Source organism: Lichenostomus cassidix, chromosome 4 (assembly GCF_008360975.1).
Source record: "Lichenostomus cassidix isolate B80296 chromosome 4, HeHo_3.0, whole genome shotgun sequence".
NCBI classification, from domain to species: domain Eukaryota; kingdom Metazoa; phylum Chordata; class Aves; order Passeriformes; family Meliphagidae; genus Lichenostomus; species Lichenostomus cassidix.
In genome coordinates this window covers 43903259-43924055 of record NC_139484.1, presented here as the reverse complement: position 1 = coordinate 43924055, position 20797 = coordinate 43903259, and the positions used below count along the sequence as shown (strand labels likewise).

General features: G+C 40.2%; 2 protein-coding genes across 2 annotated transcripts in view; one reads left to right on the top strand and one right to left on the bottom strand.

Annotated features, from left to right (window-relative positions):
* Nucleotides 1–1492: 1492 nt before the first annotated feature.
* Nucleotides 1493–18984, bottom strand: LONRF1 (LON peptidase N-terminal domain and ring finger 1). The gene is made up of 12 exons (XM_085058901.1): nt 18318–18984; nt 12164–12282; nt 10128–10250; nt 9380–9526; nt 8653–8890; nt 8471–8561; nt 7507–7621; nt 6788–6909; nt 5071–5229; nt 4798–4960; nt 4297–4449; nt 1493–2755 (listed from the first exon to the last, which is right to left on the bottom strand). Exons 1-12 carry the CDS (start codon nt 18913–18915, stop codon nt 2597–2599), a joined length of 2187 nt encoding a protein of 728 aa, XP_084915027.1. The 5' UTR covers nt 18916–18984; the 3' UTR covers nt 1493–2596.
* Nucleotides 18985–19166: 182 nt separating this feature from the next.
* Nucleotides 19167–20797, top strand: part of TRMT9B (tRNA methyltransferase 9B (putative)) — a 111383-nt gene continuing 109752 nt past the window's right edge. The window contains exons 1-2 of the mRNA XM_085058884.1: nt 19167–19303; nt 20027–20116. The gene's annotated coding sequence lies outside the window, so the exon portion shown is untranslated. The remainder of the gene's footprint in view (nt 19304–20026; nt 20117–20797) is intronic.

Here is a 20797-nt window from a genome sequence, read left to right as displayed (position 1 = left end):
GGTTGACTATTTTGTTGACTGTTGCTAATCATCAGGTAAGAGTTATCATTAATGGTGTTGTACCTTTGCCTACACAGGAAGTGAGTTTTCCCCTTTTCCCTTTTGCTCATGTCTAGATTGCTTGTATTTCATTCAGGCTTAATTACATTGATTTTGAACCTTACTGTAATAATATAAGGTGATCAAGCTTTGTCCTTAGCCAGTTGCTGTTTTATTGTTCAATAGTTTAAAAAATCATGCTGTGTGATGGGGAAGAGGAAGAAAATTTTAAAAATAACTGTAGAAATAAGAAAGTACTCCCCAAATTCAGAATACAATGTACAAACTACAGCATGGTACTCTCTCCAACCTATTTACTGAAAGGGCTTTGCAAACATTCAGTGGATTTTGTTATTCTGCCCCACTGCAACAGCACAAAGTGACAAAATCTGGTACACAAAGTGAAAACATACATTAATTTGAAAAAATTCCAATTTGAGAAACCTCTTAAAAATCTTTCATCCCCAATCTCAATTTTCTATCACTTCCAAGAGCACGCACAATAATCATGTCTGTGGAACAGTTACTTAAAAGTAATACTTATAATCAGCCTTAATGCAGCATTTGTGAAACACAGTAACTTTGTTTTTTATACTGTTGTTGGTTTTTTTTCAATAAAGTTTTGCCTTGCATAGTTTATACAATTCCAGAAGTAAACCTCATTTATGCACAGGACAGTGCAACCCAACTGACACTTGAATTTTTACTGTATGAAAAAGTCATGGGAGTGTATAAAAACACTTAAAAGTCACATCTTTCAGTGGACTAGGGAATACTCAATTTCAAACTCAAGCTCTTGGCAAGAAAAAAAATTACCACTAGTTTATTTGGGTATTTCAAGCCTGGCTTGAAGTCCTTTACAAGGACTTTTCACTGCAAAGGGAAAAAAAAATCCTGCCACCTGAATTCTTAAGATCATGGTGATACAAAGATTACGTTTCTAAGGTTATAGCATATGGAAGTGTAAAAACAAAGGAGTCCCCTCCTTCTTCTATTAAGCAAATAAAGCTTTCCAATATTCATCCAAGACTTTGTCATACCTTGAAAGGGAAATTTACCCTAGATAGAAACCAACATGAAAAGATGACCCAGCAGATTTCAGGCTGCCTGGAATATCTCCAGTGTTAAACTCCAGAAGAGAACAGAGTATCTGACTAGCAAGCCAGTAAAATACCTCACTGCTCTGCAAGGACAGTTTGCTACAACTTCTAAGTTTTGCTTCATACCTGATTTAAATAATGTAGACAGAAAAGCAGGACACCAGGAAAAAACTTGTCTGACCAATAATCAGTCTGAGACAGGTTCTATAATCAGAAACAGATTATGTACATACCAGTTACATCATGAAGTGCTCACAACCTTAATGTAGGTTAAACAGCAGCTTCTGGGTTTACTTAAGATCCCAGAATAGAAGCATATAGAAAAGGAAAGTGATTTTTAGTTTCCGACAAAGTTAAAAATATTACAAACTTTTAGCTTTTATTGAAAATTAAATATATTAGCAAAAGCAAGATTTAAGAAATATTTTACAAATGATTTACATACAAGAAAGCCAGTATCAGACATATTCACAAATATGCAAACCTTTAATTACAAAAAGTACCTATTGGCAGCATGATGCTAACCTTGCCACTGCAGTGTGCTCTACTGTTGATATGAATAAGGCATAGAACTCACATTTGCACCAACTTAAAAAGTTCAAATAAAACTTTAAGCTTTTGAATCCTGGGTGCACAATCCCTGATAGACACACGCACGCACACTCTAAGATTTCTTCTTCTAAGCTCTACAAACTAAGGGTGTGCTCTGGAAGAACAGCCTGGAAAGCCCAGTAGAAATGTAACTGGTACTAGCATTTAGATTTCAGTTTCCTCTTTAACATGTACAGGCCTAGGTATGTAAACCATATTCACAGTTTAAGTATTTTTAGACAGAAGTACCTTTTGTTTCTGCATTTGCTCCTTAAAGTTGGCTCTCAGTTCAGCATACAGTCCATGTCACCTGTTTTGTGATGCATACATTGATTTACAGGATAACTTAAAAAAAAATCTGTGCCATATTCATGGTCAAGATAATTAAACAAGAGTAGTAATATCCAACTGTGACATTCAATACTATATTTCAAATATTTGTGCAAACAGCAAAAGAACAGTTGTATGAGGCAAACATTTGCAAAACCTTTATTACCTCCTCAATGTTGTAAACTTGGACTGTCAGCCTTAAGTCCTGCACTTCCACAGCTTAGAAAAGTCAATTGCTAAAATGATCAAGTCTCAAAAAGGTTCTTTTCTACATAGTGCAAATTTTAATGTAGATAACGTGAAAAACATATCTAGCTGGATTGACTTTGTGCAATTGTCAGTGGTCTTCTCTCACAGTTGAAGACAGTGTGCATTCAATGAACCATGTGGTTCAGGAAGCCAGGAGGGTGGAGAGGAGAGAAAAAACAGTTCCATTACACTTCTCAAACCAGAGCTAGATGTGCAAAGGCAGCAAAAATTCCAGCTGCTACTACAACCAGAACAGAGTAACTTTTCAGGAAGACCCAGGCGGTTAGTCACTTGGACTGGTCTCTAGAAAAATATGTGAGTATATGTTGGATTTTTATCAGACGGTCTTTTAAAGACATCATGGAGAGAACTGACAGCTGGTATCTGGGGTCTACTGGGAGAACAGCTAGAAGCCACCAACACCAAGCAGGACCATTGGGCATTGCCTAAAAATAAAACATAAGCTGGTTACCCATAACCAATGTCGTATATTTGACTACCATGAAGACATCAAAAGACAAAATCACCAATGACCAAGACTATTTTAAAGTTTGATATTAACTAGAGAATTCTAGATCTATGAGATCAGAAGAGTGCTGAAAGGATCTGTTCTCAACTGAGAAGTCAAACAAAGTACACTTAAACTAAACTTTATAAAGCAATAATTTTTAAGACAACATAGGAAGTTCATAGGTTCCTCAGGAAAAGATGGCTAAGTACAGGACAATCACCCAATAAAAAACCTCCCTAGTAAAAGTTACATCTGATACTTGTCATGCTGTTCTTGAGGCTTGAATATTCTTGAAGCCTAATGTTTTCATTACAATTACCTTTACTTGAAGGACTTCTCCATCACCTCCCAATTCCACTGCCTTTCTCATTAGCTTCTAGACAGAGCAGGACTACTTAGCAAGTTTCTTCTACGCTATTAAAACATATTCAGTAATTTTTTCCTGCACTTTAAATACCAACACCAACTATTAGATGCCAGGCCTTGAACTAGACTTAATACTCTTCAGCAGAGGACCTACCACTACAGAGAATATTAAGTACCTCAAATGATTCACAAAAATATTACTGGTAGTGGTACACTCCAGGATGACTTTTCCTCACTTGCAGCTGTATCACACAACTGACACATTTGTGTCCCAGTATAAATCTCAGGTAGATACCTACAGTATTGCTGCCCTGATAATCACTCTGGTTTTGCACGTGTATTCCTCTTTCCTAGTATGCTGCACATTTATTACATTGCTCTAAAATCACTTCTGACTTCATGCACTGGCCTCTACAGCATTACAGTCCCTCCATATAGGTTAAGATAATCTCATAGAAGTATGTAGCAGGCGGGTGAGGGGCAAGTTCCTCTAAGATCCCAAATCACATATAATTTCACTTTGAAAATGAAATTTTACGTATTTTTAAATGTTACTTTTCTACAGCTTCCACGCCCTCAGGATCTCACTCCCCTTCATCAATTGTTTGTAATAACCATCAAAACAGATTGCTGCAGCTAGTTTCTTAAGAAACATTTGTCAAATACTAGCAGCTGCAGCAGTTTATGGCATTAGCTCAGAAAGGAAGAAAGTGTTACTTGTGATTACCTCTTTGCCCAAGGTAACTGCCTGCACATGGTAGTTTCAGTTTCTTCACTGACTTTCACAGGGAAGAAAATACACGGCTTTTTCACTTTGAATTCTAAACAGCTTTACACAAACTAACAGTTCAAATGTTACTGCAACTTAAAGCGTCTTCAGTTTACTAGTTTTATTTCCACATCAGCCTATCATTCTTTCCTGGAGAAACTGTTGACCAGTGACAGAATTGCTTTTTGTTGCTCATTGTAAAAGAAACAAGGTGCAAGCCTTATTGCCTTTGAAGTTGGAAAAAAAAGTGTTGTTTTTTTTCTTTTAATACTTAGCAGTTGTTAACAAGGTTTTATTTTTAGAAATAAGCATCTAATAGCTAACATTAAATGATGTCTCACCTGTATATTTTCCTCCCTGTCAGGCATTGGTCCAAAGTGCTGAAGAATTTGAGTGCGAAATTTATTTCTTAAGTTTTGGAACCAACTGCAGGCCTGATTGTAAACAAAATTGTGAAGTTCTCTTAATTTCTTTAGTTCTTCTTCATCAGCAACCTACAGGAGGAAAGTTATGAAAATATGATTAGTGATAAAGAAACAATCAAGGTGTTTAGGTTAAAATAAAAAAAAAAAATTAACTATATTTAGATACTTTTCTTGCATTCTGCTTAATTTTGACTGCTAATGACTGAATGGTAAAGAAGCTTTGTGATATTTTTGAAGTTACAGATTCAAGCTAATGTTGAAACAAAAACTACAGTTTTGTGATTTGTTTTATAGTGAAAGAAAAACTTAAGCTAGCTTCTAGGGACCTAAAAATTTGAAAGCAAGCTTTCAAGAAGAAATCAAGCAAAAATCTTGATATATTAATACTGCTAAGTATTTAGATAGCATTCTGGATACCTTAACATCTTCCAAATATTCAATGTCTGCAGTGCAATAGCCATCCTTCATCCCTCTCCGTAAAACTCTAAATCTCTTTCCACCAACTGTATCAACAACAGATCGTCCATCAGGTAGAAAATGAACGTTTCTAATTTGCAGCATGCAACCATAATCTGCAAAACTAGAAAAGAGACCTTGTCATTAATACAATTACACACTTCTGAAAGGATGCTTTTTTTAATTAAAAATTACATAAGAGATGAGAAGCCTAGAATTAGGATGTAAACTTACCCATTTTGAGAATCACTTATGCACATCCCAAACTGTTTGGTTCCAGTTTCCATACTCCTGCGAATCATGAGTCGGTATCTTGGCTCAAATACATGTAGAGGGCAAGGCACAGTAGGATATGCCATAGTGCAAACAAACATTGGAACATTCTTGGTCAAGCTTCAAGAGAACATAGAAAGAAATATATGCCTTCAAAACCCAAACACTGAGCTATGCCAAATCAATACATTTTTTAGTACATCTGCTATGTGTCAGGTCATAAAGCACTCTTTTCTAAGTCTAGATATGTTGCAGAAGCTGTCATGAACAATAAACCCACACACTGATAACAGTGGCTGAATAACTAGGCACTGATTTGCACATATACTGGACAGTAAGACTCTCTGTTATCTAGGTAGTGAGTCTCTAGTCAGCTCTGTTATGGGGACAGGGGTGTCAGCTACTTTTTCCCTTTTGCTTTAGTTCAAGCTGTAAAAGCAATTAAGCCCTCAGAGACACGGTTTTCCTGTAACTAAAAAGATGTAGTAGTAACTACATAGTAGCTAGGTCACCATTTAGATTATTTTCAGGGAGGGACTCCAGATCACAAGATGCAAAGTAGGGTATAATTTGTACCTTGCAATATGCCTCAACAGGCGTACCTGAAAAATGAAGTATTTTTTTCATCCTATTTTTATCAAGCATGTACAGTTGACGGTTGGTATAAACAAGTTATCATTAAAACATTAACAGGTATTTAATTTTAATGCCTTTCAGACTATAAAACATAATTCTACTGCATGGATTCTGTTAACTAAGTTGCATGAACTGTAGTTTTAAATGGTTTTCCAACATTCCTATCTGCAATACACGATGCTCTATGTATCTGAAGAACTCTCTTCAGATAAACAACACAAAAATCCCAACAATTTTTTCTATCACATTTATATGTATATGATTAATGTCTATCATGAATTGCTTTGCAAGAAATTCAAGGCTCTGAGACTCTGCAGTCAATTGAAGAGGACAATTCCATTAACAGCAGCAAAGCTAAAACCAAAACTCCACGACAGTGTGTGCAGAAAGAGGAACAGAAGGGAAAAAATATTTCATAGAATCACAGAACAGCCTAAGTTGGAAGGGACCTTAAAAATCATCTAGTTCCAACCCCTCTGCCATGGGCAGGGAAAACTTTCACTAGACCAAGTTACTCAGAGCCTCATCCAACCTGGCCTGACCAACCTAGAGACCTTCTACGATGGAGTGACTACATCATGGACAAGGAAAGGGCTACAGATGCCATTTATCTGGAATTCTGTAAAGAATTCCCCCCTCAACATCCTCTCCAAATTGGAAGGATATGGATTTGATGGGTGGATGATAGATAACAAAGTGGTTGGATGGTTGCACCCACAGGGTAGTGGCCAACAGCTCAGAGCCCCAGTGACCAGTGCTGTCCCTCAGAGGTCTGCATTGGGACCAGCACGGTTTAATGTCTTCATCAATGACACAGACAAAGGGATCGAGTGCAACCCTCAACAAATTTGCTGGGGACCCCAAGATGAGTGGTATGGTTGACACAACTAAAGGATGGGATGCCATCCTGAGGGACCTGGGAAAGCTTCATACTCCTTCTTGATTCATAATATACCACAATTAATGACTATAAAAATAATAAAACATTTCCAAAAAGGATTTACATACTAATTTGTCAAGTTTTTTGAGACAGCAAGCTTACTTGGAGTGTTCAGCAGTTTCTTCAGCATGAATTCTTTTTCTCTCAAATAATTCATCAGACAAATATTTCATTATTAATTCCTCCAGCAACTCTGTGATACTATATTTTCTGCTTGCAAGATACTGCAAACAATTTAAAAATACATATTAATATTACTTTTCATGGGTATTAATAGGCTTGAAAAAATGCAGCTTTTATTTAAAAATATGATCTATGAAATGTGACATAAAACTCATGGAAACTTACAGCTCTGAAGTTTTTATATTTCATTACTTAAAACCTAATGGTACTCTAATATTTGAGAATTAGATTTTTTGTGTTAGTTCTTAGTGTCTGACAATTCAAGTGTCTAACTCAGTTTGTATTTCTACGCTAAATACAGAACTGTATTTAGTTCAGAGACAGAACTAGTTTCTTAGGATATGCAGCCACACAAATGAGAAAAGTGTATAGAAATCACAGAGAGGTTTAACTGAATAGTTACTAAAGTTTACAAATATGCATTATTTAATTACACCAATAAAGTCAACAGTTACAGAAACATAAGACCTCTAAGGTGCTGAGGAAAACCTAATCAACTTGTATTGACAAAATTTGTCAAGTTTTTCCATTCTAGCAGTAACCCATAGCCCAAGCAAATCCAAGTTGTTGGGTTCAAGTGAAACAGCCTTTCAAATTATACAGTATTTGTATTTGTGAGCTTTACTGAAAAATAATACCTCTTTCAAGCTCTCCTTACAGAGTGGACACTGTGGAGCATGATCTAAACACCGTTCCAAACAACCTTTGCAAAAAGTATGTCCACAAGGGGTTGTTACTGGCTCAAAGAATAGCCTGAAATAAAATTATTACACATTAGATGCCATGGCCAGCATGTGTTTTGCTACAAATGTCAATGGTTAACCTCTTAAATTTTTAAGACTAGCTATACTACAACAAAGTAGAGAAACAATGAATCCCAAGTCTCCTTATTCTACTTTTCCCTCTATACTGCAGTTTGTTTCCGTTTACTGCAACAGTTATTTTTTTGTTTTCTGATGAAGCTGGACATATTCCAAAACTCTAAGTACCTAAACATGTACCCCAATATACAAAGATTGTGGCCTCCCCACTTAGAGATTCAGAATACACAAAATAAGATGATTCTTTGAGAAAATGGATTGTTTTAACAACAGTATTACATACTAGTAACATAACTATGAATATTTTAGTATACACCATATGTTCTACACTATTTATTCTGAAAATCAAGACGATTCGGTAGGGGTTTTCAAATGCAATATCAGCTACATTTAAGTAGATTAACATTCTGAAACATTTATGTCTCCCAGACAAATACAAGGTTCACAGGCTATACTTCTAAGCATTAGCCTTCCCAAAATATGTTTTATTGACCAAAAAAACCCTAACATTTCATCACAAAAGATCCTCTCCTTTTATGGTTACCAGTTAACACTGCTAAGTTTAACTGACAAGGCAACTTGATTAAAATATTCCTATAGTACATAGCACTGTAGCAAGTGACACTTAAATACACATTTAACAGCAGGGATAGAGAAAAGCTGCAAATTATTGACTGACATCAGAACTCGTAACAACTTACAAGTACCTCAGTTTATACATGTAACAGGTATGTGGCCAAGCCTCTGTAACACAAATATTGAATTAAGGACAAAATCATACCTCATACACAGAGAGCACTCAAAATCTGATACATCGATCAAATCCCCTGGAATTGTTCCAAAAGCCAGTGTCATGTCCCATTTTGTACTTTCTAAGGAAAAGTGAGACAAAATACTTCTTCAAAGAAAGGCACAAGGCAGTAAATACTTTAAATTTCAAAGTAAATTTCAAAGTAAATTTACCTCCTTGCTTTTTGTGTTTGTTTTTTCCATCTTCACATACAACTGTATCCTGTTCTGAAAAGGAAAGCTTTCTTTTTAACAAAGCACCTTTTCCTTGGCCAGAGAGAAGGGGTTCAGAAGACACTCTTTTCAAGCCATCTTCCTTGGCAAGGTCTTTTGTTGAGTTAAGAGCATGGGCAGACTGTGCACGATTTAAGCCTCCAGTCACAGGCTCCAGTACATCTGATCGTCCTAAACTCTGTAACAGTAAGATGAACGAAACTGTATTCTAAGAGTAACATAAATCTAAGTATGTAATACCTGACTATGCAAAGATACATAAGGCAAACTGATACCAACAGTTAGTGGGTACCCATTAGTTAACTAGAGAAATTTGTAAGTCAAGGCAGTACTCAAATTTGCTTAGCATTAACAGTTCAAAAATCTTCATTTGCTTAAAAAAAAAAACCCTAAAAAATGCATTCCTCTTTATTTTGAAGTTCTTAATATGAAACTTCAGTACATTCTAATACTTTATTTATTACTCATTCTAGTTCACTAGAATGAGGAGTTTTAACACTACAAATGAAAGTAAATTACCCCCAACCCACAATTCTTTTCCTCCAATTTAGCCATTACATAAAATCAGTACTTTACCCTGCAAAGTAAGTGTGACAAATCAGGGTATCAGTACATCTGAGGTTTACACATCAGTCAAAGAGCAAAGTTATTGTCGAGTTTTTATTACCTGCTGAGGACAAAGCTGTAAGTTGCAGTAAGATGCAGTCACCTCAGAACCAAGCATAAAAGGTTTATTTCTAATATGGGGTGAATTCCAAGCAGATTCCTTCAGACTCTCACCTAGCTTCTCTGGTGACAAAACATCACACAATGTCTAGAAAAAACAGCTCAATGTTAATAATAACAATGAAAAATAATCTAAACATACCTTTGTTATTAAAGTACATATCAAAGACTAAGAAGGTAATCTTAATGAAGTTATTCCCATGAACAGATCTTTATTCAAACAGAAACTGTGAAGGCAGAGTTGAGAACAAACAGAAACTACACACCTACATTGCTAAAAAGAAATTTATCTAGAAATCTTTTCTACTACAAGTCAAACAGAGTTAGACATTATCAATTCAGTATGATGCAGTTTTTTCAATTTAAATTTTTATTATCACAGAAAAAGCTGTTGTGCTCTGGACACAGAAAGTTTCAACTTGGGAAACTTCACCTGTTGCCTGCTTTCCAGTTTTCTACATGTTCATTTTAGTAACTTTAAAAACACATATACTTTTAAACATGTATATCAAATGTGTACATTGGGACCAACTCTTCAATGTAGTATGATTTAAGAAATATCTTAAATGGAATCTGCCACCTGAACCTTCTCTGTATGCAATGAAGATTTTTAGATGCTCAAAGTCTATCATAATGGGAGCTTCACAAGGGAATCAAGTCAGAGGTGGGAGTATCATAAATAAAATTACCTTTTCTACTTCTAGCTTGGCTGGAAGAAAGTCCTCATCAAGGGCTAAGCACTGTAGAAACAGTTGTAAGGCATCACCTACAAAGCCAGAGTCTTGCAGCACTTTTCCTTTCCGGAAGTAGACCTGAGAAACAGATACCGTGAAGATATTTGTAGAGAATACGTAGAACTGCAGTATTGATCTCACAGGCATTGCAACAGTGTTAGAATTAGAACCCAACATGACAGAAAAAAGGTAGCTCTAACAAATTTGAACTGTGCACCGTGTGCATGATCCATATACCTTGTCAAACATGCACTCACTACAGTGTTTGAAAGGGTCATGGGATAGGCTGGTGTTAGTCTTCTTCCATTTAACTTGTTTTGGCTTATATAAAAGGTTAAAACCCTCACTAGTGCTGAATTCACACTAATTTTCCTCTTCTGTGAGCCTTTGGAGAGGAAGAAGAGGGACAGGAAATGCAAATTATTACATAACCTCACACAACAGCTTTACAGGACACTTTTTTGCCCTCTCTTTCATTAAAAGCCTTATTGTTCCAGCCTTCAGAAGAAGTGTGACTATAAATAAAACAATCCACACAACTGTTCATCCCTTACATACATCTCAACCTATATTCTTAAAACAAAACAATGCACTCTTGGAATTAATTGCTTCTTCCAACTATATTTTATGCTTGAACACTAGACACCAGCTAGGAGAAAAAAAGTCTGTGTATTGTGTTCCTTGAAAGAAGAAAAGGGGGAAGAAAGACTACTGGATTCTGCTGAACTTGCTTGAAAGTAGACGACTTTGGAACTAAGAACTTAACTTTTAAAAGTTGCACTGGCAGAAATAGGAATAGTTAGACAAAACCAACATTTATTAAAAAAAGTTAAAACAACAGTATCTAATTTGTATGTAAGAATTTGGATAATGGGCTGGAAAGTAAACTTAAAAAAACTGAAAAAAAACCCCTCAAAACCCCCAAAAAACAAACAAACTAAAAAACCCCATAAAAACCAAACCAAACAAAAACCAACAAAAAATCCCAAAACCAAACCCAAACAAAAACAAATGAAAAAAAACCCAAACAAAAAACCCCAAACCCCCCCAAAACAAAAAAATCCCCAAAAAACCAAACCAAAACACCCCCACAAACAAACAAAAAACCCCCCCAAAAGACCTCGACCAAACCCCAGAGTACAGTTTCTACAAAACAACTGACAGCATGAACAGTAGCATCTGTACAACAAGAGTGTCAGATGAGGACACACATGCTCCTTGATGGATTTGCGCAGTTTCCTTTAAGATGAATTCTGAAGAGAAGTTTGCTAATTCTCCTCTTACAGACAGTTTATTTTCCTGCAGAAGTAAGGATTGCTATAGGAATCCACCCATCAAACGAAGCTGAGTTAAATGAAGTGACACTTCTTTCCAAACATACAGAAAAAAGCAGGCAGTACTACCAACACCGAGAGGTGAAAAGCAGGAGGCTTTATGAATTTGCCATGGAAGTAGCCATGGAATTACTGAACACAGGAGAAACCACAACTGCAGTTATCTCCCCCTGTGTGGCAAGATCTTGCTGCTCCTGCTGTGTTCAGAGTTTATACAGTGCTACAACATGCAGTATCTTAGAATTCTGAAGACTACTGACTCCCCAGCTGTCTGCACGATTTGCAAAGCTCAGTTCCCACTGAGTTTGTTTGGGCTTTTTGAAGACAAACTTTCCAAGTTAAAACAGCAAAGTATTCCTCTGTTAACAAAAATCAACAACTAAACAAAACAAGCATCAAACCCCAGCTGTTACAGGTTACATTGCCATGAACTATTCCAACTCTCACTATGTTTGTCAACTAGCTCTAACCTGCCATATTCATCAGCAGCTGGTCTCATACAAATTAATTTAAAAATGACTTTTAACATTTTGCATGTCTTAAAAGATATTTAAAGTAGGTGGCCTAGGTTTTTAAATCGATACAAGTATAATTTGGAATTTATTAATTTTACAGAGAAACACAATATTGAAAGATGATGAGCTCATATCAACTTACCTCTGGCCAATTTGGCATTTTGGAAATAACAAAATTTAGATCTTCTATGGCTGTTTTATATTCTTGGAGGCCAACATATGACTCAGCTCTGTAAATTTTTAGCATCAAGTCACTGGAATCTGCAGACAGAAATTAGGTGTAATATTTTAAGAATCAGAAATCTCTAATTTTTAATTAGATTTGCTTTCACAGTGATACGTCACAATTACAATTTTTTGTACTACAAGTCCAAAATTACTGGAGTAACTTCTCCCCCACCCCCTAGTGCTTGGATAACAAAACTGGCAGTAATTCCCGGTTCATGTCTTGTAAGCTAAGGATCAAATTTTGGATCCTAATGTAACTTGCAGCAACAAGAAGATTTATTTTCGAATATTGAATAGAGTGGCTGACAAAACAGTGCTCAGTACTGCAGGAACAACAAAAATGGAGGACTAAGTAAACTTTATCTTTACAGTGCATCTAATCAAAACCACAGAAAACTGGGAATTCACCCCACTTGTACTAAAAGCCGAAATATTACAAAGTTTGCTTTCAAACACTCAAGTTTTCCTGTAGACTGCAATTTGTTTTTATAGTGCCTGACCCCTTCTGACTATGGCTGGAGACACCACTTTCACAGCAGCATGCATCCAGGAGGTACCAGAAGAGACTTTATCACTATGTGATAAAAACAGCCAATTCCAGAAAGCCTTTAGCACCAGCTGGCAGCTCTGTAGTAAGGAGTTGTAGCAGTGAAACTTCCAGGAAAAAGCAGAATGTGTTTAGTAAGAAGTTCTCATGTCCAACATACAGCACTTTGCATTTTCAGTACAGCAACCTCTAAATGGGAAGGACACCCATCTCCATGCCACTAAAACTACAGTTTTGTAACACAACTAATTGCAGCTGCTGCTTGGAAAACTATGCCAGCACACTGTTTCGTTCTTAATTGTTTTTAAAAATATGCCTAGCTTTCACTGAATGAGATCAACTTGTCAAAGGTTGGTCTACTGTAAACAATACTAAAAAGCAAATAGTTCTTTGTTTCAAAAAAGGCTTTCTTGAGAGGCTATAACTTCAATTTAATATTCTATCTTAGTTTATTCTAAATGTCTAGTGTAAATTTTCATGAATTTCCAACAGTAGCCTATTCTACAGTTAAAAGGCATCCTGGCCAATGTTCCAATATATTGCAACACATTGCTTTGTATTGGTCAGTGTAAAAAGATATTAATGGAAAAGAAGGGGTTAAGAAAATCAGAGAAGAATTCATGTAGCTGAAACTAGTGTCTTCCTGATTTGTCTTTATTTTGAGTTGACAGTTTCCCTTCAAATATAATTATTGCCAAAGCTGGTTTATTTCATTTTCATATTAGACATAATAAAATGTTTGTTTTAACCAAATTCTGGGAAACTCTCTTTGTCTGACTCAAATACTAATTCTGAAAGTACAACAACTCTGAAGCCTGATTTCCTGTGGCTTTGTGTTTTGTGACTGCTATAGCCTAGCAAGGTGAGAGCTCAGATTAAACTCTTCGGATAGCTTTTTGTGTTGTATTTGACTCTTTAGTGTCCAACAGAGTTAGTATCAAACCAAACTCCTTTGTTCAGAGAAAGCAGTAAGTGCAGGTCTTTGTTCTCTGATAAGCTGCCTATTTGCACAGAATCAGAGGAAGCTCTTATTTTTCAGACTTTCAAGTGCAGAACATGACCTGAAGAACTCTGAGCCCTTTTTCCTAGGGGTAAAATGAGGGGTAGTTTAAAGATAAAAATGTGAGCTCAAGTTACAGCAGCTGGACGTTTTATCCACTTTTTTTTTCAAAGAGAAATGCATGATGCCAACAAAACGAAGAGTTTAGCTGAGACCCCAACTCTGCTGCTGAACATACACACACTGATCAATAGATGTAACAAACTGGGTCTGAATATTTGGAAGTCAAAAGGCACAGGATTACTAATACTGTTCCCCAGGGCTTAGTATTGCTTAGTATTGCAGCCAGTCCTTTTAATATCTTCCACAATCGGGACAATGGATTGAGTGTACTGTAAGTTCACACATGACAACAAGTTGGGTGACAGAGTTGATCTGCTGGAAGGCAGGAACGCTCTGCAGAGAGATCTGGACAGGCTGGATCAATGGGCCAAGGCTACTGGTAGGATGTTCAGCAAGGCCAAGTGCTGGGTCCTGCACTTTGGTCACAACAGTCCCTTGTAGTGCCACAGGCTGGGGCAGAGTAGCTGGGAAACTGCCCAGCAGAAAAGGACTGGGGGTGCTGGTGACAGCAGCTGAACATGAGCCAGCTGTGCCCAGGTAGTCAAGAGGGCCAATGGCATCCTGGCCTGGATCAGCAACAGCGTGGCCAGCAGCACCAGGCCAGTGATTGTCCCCCTGGACTCGGCCTTGGTGAGGCCACACCTGAAATTGGGGGTCCAGTTCTGGGCCACTCACTCCAAAAAAGACATTGAGGAGCTGGAGCGAGTCCAGAGAAGGGCAACAGAGCTGGTGAAGGGTCTGGAGCACAAGTCTGATGAGGAGAGGATGAGTTTAGCCTGGAGAAAAGAAGTCTCAGGCGGGATCTTATCACCCTCTACTACTATCTGAAAGGAGGTTGTAGACAGGTGGAGGTTGGTTGTCTCTTCTCTCAGGTAACAAGCAACATAGTGAGAGGAAATGGTGTCAAGGGAGGTGTAGTATGGGTATCAGGAAAAATTTCTTCACCAAAAGAGTTGTCAAGCATGGGATCAGACTGTCCAGGGCAGTGCTGGAGTTACCATCCCAGGAAGGATTTAAAAGACATGTAGACTTAAGGACATGGTCTAGGGGTAGACTTGGCAGTGCTGGATCAATGGCTGGACAATGACCTGAGAGGTCTTTTCCAACCTAAACAATTCTGTTTCTATTTAAATTTATATACCAAATTTTTTAACCACAATTTAATTTCTAGGCTTTGTTACCATGAAAAAACAATTTTTCAATGTTTCAGCATATATTTTAATGTTTTTCACCTGAAGAAAAGATACAAGCTAACTTTGAATCTTTGGACCATAGGCTAAAGAGTGAAGAAACACAATCAGTTCTTGAATTTTCAATTTCAGTAACCAAATATATTGTAAATACAGAAATCACTCACTTTTAGCAACCCAAAGCAAAATCATTTTCATAAAAAAAGGCACCAAGTATTTGCAGCATAAAGCTGTGGGCATCAGTTATTATTACATTAACAGGAAAGTATACGAAGGTATACACACAAAAACCCATTCAATATGCATTCTGGAGTTTTATATTATTTACAAAGCATCTGCTCTCACTGTCAGTATAAACATACTGATAAATGGACTACCTCTGCTCTGATCCTGCATGCTTTTCATATGGCTCTTAATATAACAAACTCTTCAAAATAAAAGACACGCGTATCAAAAACACCATGTAGAAACACTTCAGGACATGGTATTTATTAACACAGTACTACAGGGCAACCCTAATAATCAGCTGGAACACACAACCCATAAGAAGGTGCTGAGAGAACTAGGTTTGTTTAGCAGAAAACAATTCCTAAAGGCACTGGCAGAACACAACAGCTTTTCAGAATCCAAAAGTGGGTTACCTAGAAGACTCTTTACTGAAGTATACAGTGAAAAAACAAGAGGCAATGGTTATAAACCAAAACAAGGGCAGTGAAGACTTGAAATAAGGAGAAAATTTTTCACTATGAGGATAATTAACCTTTGAGCAGGTTGCCCAGAGATGCTGTGGAATCTTCAGCCGGTAAGTTTTCATGATCCACCTGTACACAGCTTTAAGCAAACTGCTCTGATCTCAGTATTTGTTCTGCTTTAAACAGGAGAGTGATTGCTCAACAGATCTCCTGAGGCCCACTCCAGCAGCAATGAGTGAGATTCAGACCAATCTCAACCCATTAGCAGTGTGTTTCAGGACACTTGATTAAAGACAAGCTGCACTTGTATTTTAATTCAATAGATCTCCTTTTACTAAGCTATTTCATTTCAACTCCTGCAAGGAATATAGTAACTATATAAATGTTAACATTGCTTATGGTTTTTGAAAGTCACCTTTGCACCAGGGCAAATATGTCTCTTTCAAATGTTTTAAGAAATGTAGGAGAGGTATGAAAAATTGCCATTTGAGTAAAGGTTCAGCATCAATGCCTTATTTAAGACATCAGATTTATGTTTATCACAACTTCTTAACTACGCATTAAAAAGAAACAGATGAAGCAGCAGTAAGGAAAAGTTGAAACAGAACCTGAATGATTTTAAACATTGATACATTTCTTATGCTACATCTTTTCCATCTCTAAGAGTCTTCAAAATTCACATTCTGGAGGAAGATGGAAAGTACACCAGCAGCTATTAATTTGTTATCTATTGGCCTGAAATTATCTTCAATTTTAGTTGTGAATCCACAGCTCTAAATTCACATTTAATACATGCCTGCACTCTGACTCATTAAGTTCTTCAGTATCTTTACCAGAATATGTGGAATGCTGATAATTCTCAGGACTGGAGACAAGGAAGGAATTGTACAATGGATCTTAAACAGAGTTTCTAGCACTTAATTGTAGCACATGTACTGAATTTGAGTAATAAATTTTGAATAAGCATTAGAGCTGGCAACTATTCTCAAATTTTAAACCCATTTTGAAGGCAAAACTGGAGATGTAGATTCACGTAAAAAGGAATAAGAATTCTTTCCCCATAAATACCTAAACAATATTTGTAAATCCATAAAAGAAAGACAAACAAAAACTGTGTACTTAATTTACTCTTACTCTTTAAAAGCAGTCTTGAAACATGAAACAGGACCCCTGTAAACATCTGTTGTCAGCAATGCATTCATCAGTTTTACCCTGAAAGCTACTGAGATTTCTTTGTGACCTGTATGAATCAATGCTGTACTTCGGGAAGAAGTCTGCATCTTTTAGCTTCAAGATTTAAAATCCATCCGATATCCTACACTTTGGAAACACCCTGGCAAATAAAGAAGAATTGATAGCCAAAATTGAACCTCTTAAAATTAGGTCGCCGAAAAGCATATAAAATAGATCTTCGATTTAATCCCACATACACTGAGAACAGTTTATTCTGGAACTAGACCTAATGTATCTCCCCAGAACAGATTGGAAGGATTAGACTTATGCAAGCTTTTGGGTTTTTTCCTCCACTGCAGACAACTGTATAAACGTAATACACTTAATCTGTAAAAACATTAATTCCTAAATTACTTAACAGAAAAAAAACCCTGGTATAAAACATAACAGAAGTTCTCAGGTCACCAGGTGTTAAAAATCCATTGTCGAATTAAAACAACAAAGGAATCTGTCACTGGATCCATCTACGTATATCAATCACACAAAACTGACTCCCTCTAACAAAGAGTAAACTTTGAAATATTGGGTGTATCTCAAGTGTCCATGGTACCAGCCAGACACACACACAGCGATGGATAGAGGACAGCCTAAAAGCGTGCCTCTACCTCCCCTCTTCGCACCCTCTCCCAACACTATATAAAACTCCAACCACACCCACCTATGATGTCACTGCCATTACACAACCTGTCCCCCTCCGTGCCTGTCTGCTTATGCAACTGGGCCCGGCCTGCTGGGAATTGTCTTGGTGACACTTAAGACTGAAAATAGGTCTCTCTCTCAGGAAACAAGGTTAAATACACCAACAGAATTTCTCTTTCCCCGCGAACAGCGATTACCAAACACAAAACGAAGCAGAGGCCACGAACTCCTCTGTAAACAAGTCGCACACAAGCGTGCGGGGGGAGACCCGAGGGGCCCATGTGGGACGCTCCCCCACACCTCCGAAATGAGCGGAAGCCAGAGTACCCCGCTAGCAGACTGGGCGCTCAACCAAGGGCCGGGCAGCTGCACGTCCCCTCCGCTCCGCTCTCCCAATGGAGAGCTTCCTCGAATCCCCTCAAACTCGACAAAACTTCGGACGCTCTTCCCCGGCTGGCGCCGATCGTCCCGCACCAGGGGATAAGGGCACACCCACCCACTCCACCACACCGCCAGCCCCCGAGCCCGTCCTCCCGGGCTACCAGCCCGTCCCGGTCCCGCCGGGACACGGGCGGCAGCGGTGGGGACCGCGCGGCTCCGGCGGGCGGCACGGGCGGAGGAAGGGAGCGCTGCCCCAGCCTTACCTGCTCGCAGAGCCTGGTTGACGGCGCCCAGCGCCTCTCGGAAGCGGCCCTGGGACAGCAGCTCCTCCAGCCGGGTCCCGGCCCTCGCCCTCTCGCACTCGCCCGGGAACCACTTCTCCGCCAGCCGGTTGAGGACCACGCTGGTGCGCAGCGGGGCCGCGGCCGTGCTGGTGCCCCCCGCCGGCAGCAGCCAGTCCCGGCAGCGGCGGCAGCGGGCCCGCAGCTCCCTGCGGAGGCAGCGGCGGCAGTAGGTGTGCCCGCACGGGACGGTCACCGGCTCGCCCAGGAACCTCCCGCAGCCGCAGCAGCGCAGCGGCCCCTCGGCCCCGCGCTCCCGGCCCCGGCCCGGCCCCTGCCGCAGGCGGTAGTTCAGCACCAGGCAGTCCACGAGGGTCCCGAGGCGCTGGGCTCCGCCGAGGGGGCCGAGGCACAGCGACGCCAGGGACGCGCCCACCGCTTCCTTCAGGCGGCTCCCGGGCACCAGCCGCGCCAGCAGCAGCTCCCGCTCTTCGTCCGCCCCGTCGCCAGGGCCCCCGCTGCCGCCCGGCTCCGGCGGCAGCTCCGAGCCCACGGCGGCGGCGGGAGAGGACGCTGCCATCGGCTGCGCGGCTGCGGCGAGGGGGTGTGGCGCTCCCGCTCCGGCCGCCGGGCTGGGCTCCGGGCTGGGCGCGGGCGGGGGGCGGGAGGAGGCGGGGGGAGGTTACAAAACACCGCTCCACGCGCGCGCCGCCAACGGCGCGGGGTCACGTGGGGGCCGGGGCGGGGCGGGGCGGGGCGGGGCGGGGCGGGGCGGGCCCGTCCGGGAACGCCCGTCTGAGGGGCGCCGCTGCCCTCTGCCCGCAGCCCCAGCCCGCCCGGCGCCCCGCGACCCCCAGCCCGCCCGGCGCCGGGGAGGGGGGAGCGCCCCGCCGGGGCCGGGGGTGGCTGCCCGGGAGAGAGGGACGGCCCTGCGGGCTCCGGGGTGACTCCTGGGACCGGCTGCCGTGGTGAGGGTCGGGCGTTAGCAGGGCTGCGGGGGCGGCAGGGATAGAGGGACAGAGCCGTCGGGACGGGAAGAGGGTTGTCCAGCGGTGACCGCGGTCTGTAGCCGCCGTGGCCCCGGAGGCATCACCCGGCGGGTGCCCGCCGCTCTCCCTGCGGCTGCTGCCCGCACTCGGCTTGGGCCGCTGAGGCTGGCCCCGTTCCCTTCTGTGTTAGTCCTTTAATGGGGGACACGGTAAGATAAAAGTTACAAGGTTAAGGGAAAGCTCTCTGTCCGTAGCGTTTATGCGTTCCCCGTCTCTTGCCGAGCGTTCCCGGCGCTGGCAGGACGGGTCGGACGCGCTCGCTGCGCCCCTGCCGTGCAGTCCCAGCCGGGCAGCGAGCCGCGCTTCCCGCCCGCCGCCGGGGAGCACGGGCAGCTCTGCGGGAGTACCTGCTCTGCTCTGCTAAAGTAGGCACAGGGGGCAAATACTCAGGCTTTCCAGGTGTATGCCAGCCTCTAATGAAAGCTTGAAGCCGATTGCATAAGTGCTACGCATTTATAATTGTTACAATACAATTTTGTTAATGTTAGAAGTTATAAATGTCATAAATCCAGACGGTTCAGATAAATATAGCAATACCTTTAAAACCTTCCAAGCAAAGCTTGCACATCAGGAAAATTAATATATGGCTGTATGAAGGGAACAAAGTTATATTTATCTTCCTCTGTGTTCTGTGTATGGCAGGCTGGAGGATGATGCTGAAGGTTGTTAGGAGAGCTGTAGGCAAAGATGCCATGACTGGAAATAACCAGATACATCTGGATTTACATCCAGGTATTTTGTCTGAATTCATCTACTCACCCTTTACCTCAACAGTGTTTTTCAAGTTCTTAAAGTCAATAAAAAAACTTGTTACAGTAATTGAAATATGAGGGGACCATGGGTATATTTAAAACATGGATAGGAAAGATAGTCTCTTAGAGTAATTAATTAAATAATTGAGTCAGTTAGGAAATGACAGTCTAAGGACCTTAGTGAAGTAGATATCTATAGTGTGAACTTGAATTGTGTTGGGGTGATGGAAATTGCTTTGAATTATTGTGAATGGGTTATGGGTTCTGGTGTGGATATGTCAAGCATGAATTTACCCCTCAAAAAATATTGGAGTTAGCCAATTGGGACTAAGGCAAAACTCTGAAAGAAGTACTGTTAAAGAGAACAGTAGTTTATTTTGCATTTCAGGTTAGAATACTCGTGGAAATGCAGAAGAAGAATAAAACAGGACAAACTCAAGGGCTTATGGGATTTGAATTAGGGTAGTGAGGTTGTCCTCTGAAGGAATAATTTAAAACAATAGAAATTAAAATCTGTTTCCACCATTGCTACTTCCAATGATTCCTTTAAAAGTTCATGTGTTATTTTATACTCATGATTCAGGCAATCATGATTGTAATCAATGAAGTCAGCTATTTTTTTGTAATTTCCAGTGTAAAGGAACAAAATACTCATGGCTTT

Coding starts and splice junctions, on each gene's coding strand:
- LONRF1 (XM_085058901.1), bottom strand. CDS start 18,915: ATGGCAGCGTCCTCTCCCGCCGCCGCCGTGGGCTCGGAGCTGCCGCCG. Junction 6,910..7,506: donor GTAAGGAGAGCTTGAAAGAG/GTATTATTTTTC, acceptor AATTGTTTGCAG/TATCTTGCAAGCAGAAAATA. Junction 4,961..5,070: donor ATAAGTGATTCTCAAAATGG/GTAAGTTTACAT, acceptor TCTCTTTTCTAG/TTTTGCAGATTATGGTTGCA.